This window comes from Salminus brasiliensis, chromosome 9, assembly GCF_030463535.1.
Source record: "Salminus brasiliensis chromosome 9, fSalBra1.hap2, whole genome shotgun sequence".
Taxonomy (NCBI): domain Eukaryota; kingdom Metazoa; phylum Chordata; class Actinopteri; order Characiformes; family Bryconidae; genus Salminus; species Salminus brasiliensis.
Genome location: NC_132886.1, coordinates 7,336,223 through 7,347,379, shown reverse-complemented (window position 1 = coordinate 7,347,379; position 11,157 = coordinate 7,336,223). Strand labels below are relative to the sequence as shown.

General features: G+C 41.4%; 1 protein-coding gene across 1 annotated transcript in view; it reads right to left on the bottom strand.

Moving 5' to 3' along the window:
- LOC140562256 (cadherin-2-like) overlaps positions 1-11,157 on the bottom strand; it is a 171,516-nt gene that overhangs the window by 15,152 nt on the left and 145,207 nt on the right. Inside the window, exons 12-13 of the mRNA XM_072687751.1 lie at positions 6,050-6,283; positions 2,019-2,252 (exon numbers count right to left, since the gene is read on the bottom strand). Of these exons, the coding sequence (XP_072543852.1) occupies positions 2,019-2,252; positions 6,050-6,283 (468 nt within the window). The remainder of the gene's footprint in view (positions 1-2,018; positions 2,253-6,049; positions 6,284-11,157) is intronic.

Sequence of the window (11,157 nt, the reverse complement as noted above, 5' to 3'; positions counted from 1 at the left end):
CATTACCACTTTTTTTTTGCTATGTTTTGTCAACATATAGAAGAAGGTCATGCAGGAACGTGTTCAGGGTGAAGAAGTGTGTACAGTGCTTATATAATTATTTTATATTATATTTTAAAAAACATTTGATCTGAATCTGAGGTCTGAAGTATCGATTCAGTGTTCAATATTTCATGGATTAACCCCTTAACCCCCAGATTAATAATTAGGTTAATGACTCTAAAGAAGACGCAACTGTTGTGAGTTATTTGGTAGCTGTATGTTCAGTGAGCCAGAGAGATTTTGTGGCGTGCCACAGGGTTCTATTTTAGGGCCTATAAAAGTGATGCAAGTTAGGATAAAGGAGTGGAGGAGGGGCTTAAAGGGGTAAAAAGGTCTTGATTGTACAGAGCTGTAATTCTATACTACACTGTGAACCTTTTTAATGCAAAACTTGCTCGATAATATTTTTCTCAACCTCTAGAATTTATAAGCACCTTCAAAAAAAAAAAAAAAAAAAATGAGCCCAGTTATTAAAGCATAGGTCAGTCCACAGTACTGGCCCTGCCCCCTTCAGCACCCTCGATTTACGATAAGTTCCACCTAGGTGTCCAAGTTTGATCACTGGCAGTGTTTTTACATACGGTAAGTAATAGATTACATATCAGTCAGTAAACCAGTAAATCAGTGAGTTATTCTGTTTCATTCTTGATCATGTAAAACTACATTCGCCACTAATGCTTTTCTTAGTGCCGTCACCTTGTGAAGCCTAGGCTCATTTTCCCTGTTAGTAATCCTAATGCAGAAACTACTGTGAATTATTTGGTAACTGTTTAGTTTAGCATATCCCACAGTCCCACAGGGCCCTGTTTTAGGGCCTATTAAACTTAAAAGATGTTAATTATGACAATAATGTAGTTACTAGATTAGGCTACAGGGTCAATATCAAGGGTTAATATCACTATATACATGGGGTGTAACAGTCTACATTTACATAACATTTTAAAGGGGATTTGATGATGTATGTGGTATAATAATGCAGTGGCGTCTTGAATTTCAGAACAGCAAAAACATTAATGAGCATATTTTACACATATTTTAGATATTATACATTTTGTTCAAGATTTAATTTAATGAAAACATTTGATGAACACTTTCACAGAGCCCTAATTATACACTACACAGATCAGTTAATTAAAAAAAATTAAAGTACTTTACTGAATAGCTGCATTCATAAGATTACACATAACATCTACACAAGCCTTTCATAACAACTGACACGAATCCCAGAGGTAGCTTCTGTCATTTCTCCTGCCTTTGCAACCATAAGTCCTCAGAAAGTGTCACGCAGTCTCATGAATGCTGCCTGACAAGTTATCCGGTAACACAATAAACCCTAGAGGGCCTATCTTACACCCTGCGCAAGACGCGTCGCGATGCTCAAAGCTATCTTACACCCCGCCAACAGTCTATGTTCACGCCTTCCGCCAGCGTCGTTTAAATATATCTACGCCGACGGGCGTGGTGGTCCCGAAATGAGGTGTGTTCAGGGCAATTTCCGGCATATTGCTATCTAGGCGTACGGTTGACGGCTCATCTAAGATCGCTAAAAAAGGGCCTCAGGGATCACCGACCTGAGAATTTGTAAATCTGTAAAAAGTAATTTGATGTGTGAGTGAATATTATAAACCCCTCCCCCTCCCCGCACCCTTTACTCTGATAGGCTGCGCCCAGATGCCTCGTTTTGATCATTTTGGTGGATTCAGGATACACCTGAGACACATACAGGTGATACAGCCTTGCTACCCTTAATCCCCTTCATCAGTATTGATGAGCCACTATTCATATCGGTCAGGCCCTACTGCTGACCTACAGAAAGCCCATGTGAACAACCCGTATCTCCGCACTGAAAAATAACCCAGTGAAATAAATAATGAAATAAATAAATATGAACATAATCTCTGGCCTGTTTTCATATACTGTCCCCGGCTGATCAGGCCTATCTGCACTTAATCTCTTTATGTGCTTTATCCACTCACTGAGGAGGATGATGATGCAGAGAAGGATGGCGATGATGGCGCCCGTGCCCAATCCGGCGGCCATGGCACGGTCATGCTCAGTGCAGTCTCCGTTCTGGTCGCAGTGGCACACCTTCAGCTTCAGGTAGGACATGTTGGACATAGGCAGATTGCCTGAATCTGTGATGACGATGGGGATGGTGTAGATGCCCCTCTCCAGAAAACCGATCCTTAGACTGAGCTGAGCGTGATCACCTGCAAAAGAGGATTGTGGGGGTTGTAGTTTATTTGTTGGGGTCCTTTTTTGAACATCAGGAACATCTTGATACAGTTTGGCCCAATTCTGGTTGTCCTGCACATTTTTAAACTATAGGTCCAAAAGTATTCAGACATTTCTTGTAATAAGTCAATTTAACTGATGTACTCATTATTGACACAGGTGCACAAATGCAGATTAAATAAATGATCAAAGTCAAGCATTATATGGAGGGTGTGAAGCTCCCCAGTACCCCAGAACATCAGCCCCAAACTTCATTAATGTTCTCGTGGCTGAATGTTATCAAATGCTCACAGCAATGTTCTACCATCTAGTGGTGTAATGCATTCCCAGATCCATGATCCTAACCCTAATCCAAAACCTAAAACGAACCCTAATGCTGGACCTAAACACAAACCTGGTCCTCACCATAACCTCACCTTAACCTCAACCTAAAATCAATACCTAACCCTTACTGTGGTCATAAGTATGAACCTAGTCCTAAACCTCAACCTAACCATGACCTCAACCCGATACCTAACCCTTACCCTGGTTGTAACCCAAACCCTATCCACAACCTCAACCTGAAACCTAACTCTTACCCTAGTCCTAAACCCACACCTGGTCCTAAACCTAAACCTAACCATAGCCTCAACCCCCATAACATTCCCTGGTCCTAAACCTAGCTTTAACCTCAACCCAAGACCTAAACCTAACCCTAACTCTAGTCCTAAACCCAAACCTGGTCCTAAATCAAACCCTTACCATAGTCTCAACCCGATACCATACCCTGGTCTTAAACCTAGCTTTAACCTTAACCCAGCATTTAAACCCAACCTCTACCATGATAATACTTGTAACTTGGGTCCTAAACCTAACTCTAACCTTAACCTCAACCCAAGACCTAAACCTAACCCTAACTCTAGTCCTAAACCCAAACCTAGTCCTAAACCTAACCCTTACCACAGCCTCAACCCAATACCATACCCTGGTCTTAAACCTAGCTTTAACCTCAACCCAACATTTAAACCCAACCCCTACCTTGATAATGACTGTAACTTAGGTCCTATACCTTAACCTCAACCCAAGACCTAAACCTAACCCTAACTCTGATCCTAAACTTAAACATGGTCCTGACCCTACACATAGCTTGTTAGAAAATCAGGAAATCTCAAACTCAAGTTCTTTCTAGAGAGTTTCTAGAGCTGCTGCTGCTGCACACTGCTATGGATAACACCGCTACACTCAAGCTACCACACCATATGGGAGAGTGGGGTTCGATTCCCGGTCTGGACGCCTATGCTCCTCTACGCACATCTATCCACCTCTATAACACAAGCGCCCTAATAAGGATGATAGTGTCAGCTAAATTCTATAAATGTAAACGTCATCACGTCTCATAATTAGTAGTCACCCTCACTACAGTGCATCTGATTTGCATATAAGCTGCCAATCAAATACGACCTCAGTCTTTTACACATTTCTGGACCCATTTTAATTTTGAAAAGTAAAACATTCACACATCATAACGTTATAATTTAAGAAATTATCCACCAGCATCCTCCAGATCCAAATATCTGTATCCGCACATCTTATCAGGTGTGCTCCATCGCTTGACTGAAACTGTGAGTAATTTGTGATATTCCACGTCTAAGAAAAGATGTTAATTAGTGTGAGCTGAGGGCTGCAAATTCAAAGGGAGAGGGGGGGGAAAAGGGCCTGGTTTTCCAAAAAGCAACTCATGAAGGCTTTGCTGCTGTTTGTGAAGCTGGTCCCAGTCTGAGGAGGACAGATGGCCAGAGTGGAGAGAAAGGCCCCGAGACAGACGCTTCCAGCCATGGATGAAAACAGACTGGACAAATATGAATGTGGAAGCTGTTCAAAGTGCACAAAAGCACCCTTTCTTCCTTCATTACAAATGTTTGTGCAGTACAATCCAACAGACACACACAATCACTCGGGCACAGACCCACACATATGCCCAAACATACACTCTGATATTACAGTAACACTTATTTCAACTTTCTCTCAGGCTCTGCTGCCTTTAAAAACACAGGCCGTGATTTTACGGTCATTAATATTATCGACCCCTGATGTTTCCACCCCCTCCGATAGATTTTCACCTGAGGCTCTTCTACAGTGGAGCTTAGCTCGAGCGCAGTCAGGATTTAGATTTGCAGCTTATTAATCCGCAGAATATCTCTCAATAATGCAGCTTAGGGATAAAACAGCTTCTCCTCTAATCCTTCAGCCACTGATCCTATTATACATGTATTCCTGCACATTCCTGCTCCTCTGCGCTCCAACGCGGAGCTCTAAAGCATGACACATGTCTGGACTGCTTTTACTGTCTTATTAATCAATAATGCTATCAGACATCAGGCATAAATGATGGTGCATAAATTACGGTTCTTTAGGTGAAGCCATAGAAGAACATCTGTTTCAAGTGAAGGTTATTTAGAGAAGTGAAGGTTCCTCCGTCAACTTTTTTACAAGCATGGTTCTTAATGAAACCTTCCAATTGTGGTTCTTCCTTAGAATCACTCAAAGAACCATTTTAGCACCATCCATTCATACCTACATCCAACAACCCAACCATCAAATTATCCAACAGTCCATCCATCCATTCATTCATACATACATACATACATACATACATACATACATGAAGCCATATGGATGGATGGATGGATTGATGGATTGTTAGATGAATTGGTGGATGGGTGGATGATCTAACCATCCCTGCATCAATACACCCATCAATTCATCCAACAGTACATTAATCCATCAATACACCCATCAATTCATCTAACAGTACATCTATCCATCCATCCACCCAACCATCAAATTATCCAACAGTCCATCCATTCATCCATTTATTCATACATACATCCATACATACTTCCATAAAGGCACATGGATGGATGGATAGATGGACTGGTGGATGAATTGAAAGATGGGCGGATGGATTGATGGATTGTTGGATGAATTGATGGATGAATTGATGGATTGTTGGATGAATTGATGGATGAATTGATGGACTGTTGGATGAATTGATGGATGAATTGATGGACTGTTGGATGAATTGATGGATGGATTGATGGATTGTTGGATGAATTGATGGATGGATTGATGGACTGTTGGATGAATTTATGGATGTATGGATGAATTGATGGACTGTTGGATGAATTGATGGATGTATGGATGAATTGATGGATTGTTGGATGGATTGAAGGCTGGGCGGATAGATTGATGGATTGTTGGATGAATTGATGGATGAATTGATGGACTGTTGGATGAATTGATGGATGAATTGATGGACTGTTGGATGAATTGATGGATGTATGTATGGATTCATGGACTGTTGGATGAATTGATGGATGTATGGATGGATTCATGGACTGTTGGATGAATTGATGGATGTATGGATGATCTAACCATCCCTGCATCAATTCATCCATCAATTCATCCAACAGTACATTAATCCATCCATTCATATGGCTTCATGGATGTATGTATGTATCTATGAATAAATGGATGGATGGGTGGACTGTTGGATGAATTGATGGATGGAGTGATGGATGGGAGGGTGGTTTTATTGACAGATAGGTCAAAAAATTGATAGACTGTTGAATGAACTGATGGATGGATGGATCCAACAGTCCAATAATTAATTCATCTATCCATCAATAAAACCATCCATCCATCCGTCCATCCATCCTTCCCCACCCATGTTGCTGCAGGGTTAATAACTGAGTGAGTGTATGTGTGAGTGTATGTGTGTATGTCCTCTGACCATTGAGGCGTGTGAGGGTCCAGTTTCTCCTGACATCAGGGGGGCGACTGGGTAGTTCAAAGGCGAAGGGTCCAGCATTGGGATTCAGGTCTCCATCCAGGGCGGTGATGTTGATGCCATTGGGGTCTGGTTTCTCACACATCTCGACCTCCTCAGGGAACACGACTGGGGCGTTGTCATTGATGTCCCGCAGCAGGATCTGCAGAGTACCTGTTCCACTGGCCGGAGGAATGCCTGCAGTAACACACACACAAATTAACACACACATTAACACACACATTACCACAGGCCACAGGGGCGTAAACCTAGGATGACTTGATGTAATCATGGTCCTTTTGAAAGCCAGGATTCAGTCGATGTGTACTTATCAGCACACCTGATAAAACCTAATGCCCTCATTTCTCTCTCTCTCTCTCTCTCTCTCTCTCTCTCTCTCTCTCTCTCATTTCTCTCTCTCTCATTCTCTCTCTCTCATTTCTCTCTCTCTCTCCAAGCACTGATTAGGAAAAAAAAAACGGTGGGGGGCGGATACTGGGCTTCTATTAGGAGAGTTTTTGAAATAGCTAAATAAACAAAGGCCTAAAGTTACTAAAGTAAAGTTACTAGTAAATTTTCTCTATATTATTTTGATTTATTTATATGTATAAATAATTATTATAAATGTATTTATATTTAATTAATTTATTTATTTTATTTTTTGTTACAATTTCTCCCCAATTTGGACCGCCAATTACCCAACCCTTACGCAACCCCCACCCACTGCACGAGATGCCTCCACCACCAATGAGGGTGGACTAGTATGCGCCCCTTCTGCAGTCAAGCCATTAATTTTTTGAACTGCTGCTGAAGCAACATTGCCGGGCAACCAACCAACGTGCCTGGAGGGAAGCGCCGCATACCCAGCTCCAACGCAACAGCATGCAGACGCCAGTGATGGCCAGCACCACAACGAAGCGATGTGGGGGGGAGAGCACCATCTACCCACCCTGGAGAGAGCAAGGCCAACTGTGCTCTCTCTGAGCCTCGGCTGTCGATGGCTACAGCATGACCGGGATTCGAACCAGTGACCCTCTGATCATAGTGACAGCGCCTTAGTCTGCTGGACCACCCGGGGCCCTATATTTATTATATTTCTATTATAAAACACCCCAAACATACACCAAACATACAACAAGGCAACAGCTGCGCATTCAGAGCAGCTTGTTCAACCAGGCAGTTCTGAGACGAGAGCTGATGCTCCTTCTTAATGGTCACGATTTCATTTATCAGCAAATACAATTCCATAAACTCATTCATTCTCTCTCTCTCTCTCTCTCATTACTCTCTCTCTCTCTCTCATTACTCTCTCTCTCATTCATTCTCTCTCTCTCTCATTTCTCTCTCTCTCGTTTCTCTCTCTCTCTCATTTCTCTCTCTCTCTCTCTCATTCTCTCTCTCTCATTTCTCTCTCTCTCTCATTTCTCTCTCTCACATTCTCTCTCTCATTTTCTCTCTCTCGATCATTTCTCTCTCTCTCATTTCTCTCTCTCATTTCTCTATCTCAATTCTCTCTCTCTCATTTCTCTCTCTCTCATTTCTCTCTCTCTCTCATTTCTCTCTCTCAATTCTCTCTCTCTCATTTCTCTCTTTCTCTCATTTCTCTATCTCAATTCTCTCTCTCATTTCTCTCTCTCTCTCATTTCTCTCTCCCTCTCTCATTCTCTCTCTCTCTCATTTCTCTCTCTCTCTCAATTCTCTCTCTCGCATTTCTCTCTCTCTCTCATTCTCTCTCTCTCTCATTTATCTTTCTCTCTCATTTCTCTCTCTCTTCTGAAATCAGTGCCGTCCCGTCTCTGCGGAGCCGCCAGCAGCTGCCATACTGCATCACTATCATCCACCACTTCCCACATTAGACCGGGCATCGTCAGGCCGCTCTCTGTAAACATACAGTGTGTATCTTCCCGAGTGGCTGTGATAGGTGCTGAATACTAAAGACTGCTGGCTGGCACACACACACACACACACACACACACACACACACACACACATACACACACACACATACACAGCCGCCTCTGCCTGAGAACACACGTCCAAAGAGGCTTTCGCTATTCAGGCCTGACTCAAACCTGCGAGTCTCGGCCAACAGCCGAGCACCATCGCTAACCGCAAATCTCTTCAGTGAGAAAGGTTTTTTTATCGCGACTGGACGGAAATAGGCTCCAAGCACTGTCTTGGGGTGTCCAGTTGGGCTACACACTTCAGACAGCTGGTTCATCATCCAGAGCAACTCACGCGGCTGTGTGTGTTGAAATCTGCATGGAAAATATTCAGCGCTAGTGCAAACCTAAAGCGAATACGGCCTAAAGACGACCTTGAGCTAAAATACCGAATTTTCTTACATTTCTTAAATGCCACTTTCAGAGGCGTCTTTTTAGGGACCTGCATTCACAATACTGCATTCCTATACACATCCCTCAAACGACAAGTTAAATATTAGTAGATTCTGAAAAATTAGTACTGAATAGTTCAATTTTAAGTACAAAACAATTAGTAGATACTTAGTACATTTCTTTGTATTTATTGAATATCAAGTGGATACTGAGTAAGAAGTGCGTACTAAATATTTATTGAATAATTAGTAGGTTCTGATTAATGAGTAGGTCCTAAACAAGTAGATCCTGAATTATCCACTTACAGAATAATTGGTAGATACTAAATAATCAACATTTATTAAATAATAATTAGGTTCTGAGTATTTAGTAGGTACTAAATTGTAGGTAACTGTAGGTAAATTAATAGGTTCAGAATAATTCCTAATTAAAAAATAATTAGTAGATATACTGAGTAATTAGTAGATGGTAAATAATTAGTAGGTATGGAATTACTACTTAAATACTTACTGAATTACTCATTCTGACTCACTAAATAATTAGATGCTGGTTAATTAATAGGTACTAAATAGTTAGTAGGTACTAGATTAATTACTACTTTTAATTATAAATACTGAATAATTAGTAGATACTGAATAATTACTTCTTACTGAATAATGAGATACAAACTACTAAAAGTAAGTACTGAATAGTTACTACTTACTAAATAATATGTGGATACTAAATATTGCATAATTATAAATACTGAATAAATATGTTTTGAATAATTAGTAGATACTGAATAATTTCTTCTTTATGAATATTGAAAATCAGTACGTACTGAATAGCAGTGCTCAACTCACAACTCAAAAACAAGGCTGGGGTTCAAGGGGTTAACTGCAGGCAGATTAATGTGTGGCTGCGGGCTTATTTCTTAAGTGATTGCTCTGCTGTTAAGAGGAAAAGAACATTTCCTGGCAGAACTATTTAGCAGCACGCAGAGGAACCCATTTAAAAAGTGCTTTAGTATTCAAACATAGCAGAGGGGGAATCGGAGGGTTTTCATGTGGGATGAGTTACAGTTAACAGAGGCTGTCTGGAGCTAATGAGCTAGCCGAGCTAACCAGTACAGCGCTGGATGCTGGTAGGATGTGTGGTCTGCTGCACGGGTCTTTTCTCCTTGGTGTTCTCCAACATTTTCCATTGTCAGAAAGCCTTATTTTCAGTGTTTGTGAATCCATCTAACAGCGGCTAGAGGCCTTACCGTCTTAGACTTGCTAGGCTGCCACTGGTCAGCCCTTGAGCAATGAACTTCAGACCATTTCGTCATCAGAAATAAACATAAATAAATAAATAAATAAATAATAGAGATAGTCTCTTTAATTGCTGCTGAACAGTTTTAGCAGTCTTAGATTTGCTAGGCTTCCACTGGTCAGCCGTTGAGCAAGGCACTTCACACCATTTCATCATTATAAATACATATATATATATTAATAATTAACTAAATAAATAAATAGAAAGTGCTTGTTTATTACTTGGTAATCAGTAAAGGCATTGGTTCTATATAGAATCATAACGACCAAAGGAACCATTAGAGATGTTTAAAGGGTTTCCATGTTTTATTTTAGGCCTGGTAAGCAAGGGGCTTGACCCTTTCTGTTCTAGGGGCTCTGCAGCATGGCTTACCCTGTGCTGTAAGCTGGAACACAAGTTGCACTGTACTGTACATAAATGTAAAGGCACTTATTATAATATAATTATTGATAATTGCAGAAACCCATCACTCATCTCGAGACGATCAGCGACAAATGTTTACTTTATAAAGGCAAAATCAAGCAGAGCTAATATTCCTGTTCCAGCGCCAAATCCAGTTAAACCGACAACAGAGTGGTTAATTCCGTGTTGCGCTCGGCTGTTTGCGGCCTGTTATAATAAAACAGTGGGTTTGGAAATCTGTTCCAGCTCTTAACATCCCTTTTTAGACTTAATTAAAAAGTGAACCAATCCACAGGGCTTCTGCCAGTGCTATCACCTGGGCTATGGTGATGCTAAATGTAGACACACACCCACACTTTCCACTGTGAGAAGCCTGATAAGGTGGCTGTCAGGAGTGTCAGGCTGTCTGTTTTCATCTGTTTTGGGAAGCATGCATAGCAGCTCTAAAACATGGCCCTTATTTTTCATCAGGATTTCAGCAGCGCTAAACATTCTTCCTGAATGCAAACACACACCTCAGGCAGGTGTGCTCTGACACACAGCTTTAAGCTTCTCGAAAATCACCCAGCGTGTGGAAGCTGCCGCCCCCGCAGCAGGAAATATACAAGACTTACACTTGAGTAAGAGTTAAAAGTGGATATAATGCCACTTTTAAAAGTGCAAGGCCAGCTGTACAGAAGGCAAAAGCGTTAAAACACTATCCTCTGCCGTGTGCTGAGGCATCTAAAGGGAAGGTAAACATCATATTGTCACTGTCGTGAGAAAACCTTGCAGCAAAGAAATTTACTGTAACTCAGAAAAAACTTTGGTTCTTGCTTATTTACACCGTCTGAAAAGCTGCCCTTGGGCAGTGGTGGCTTAGTGCTTGGAGTGCTGATTTATTGATCACAGGGTTGTAGGTTCAATACCCATGCCTGTTAAGCTGCCACTGTTAGGCCCTTGAGTAAGGCACTCAATGTAGCATGGCTGACCCTGTGGTCTGACTCTGGCTTTCTAAGAGGAGGGCCTTGTTGTACCGAACGAGTGTATAATGACTAAAAA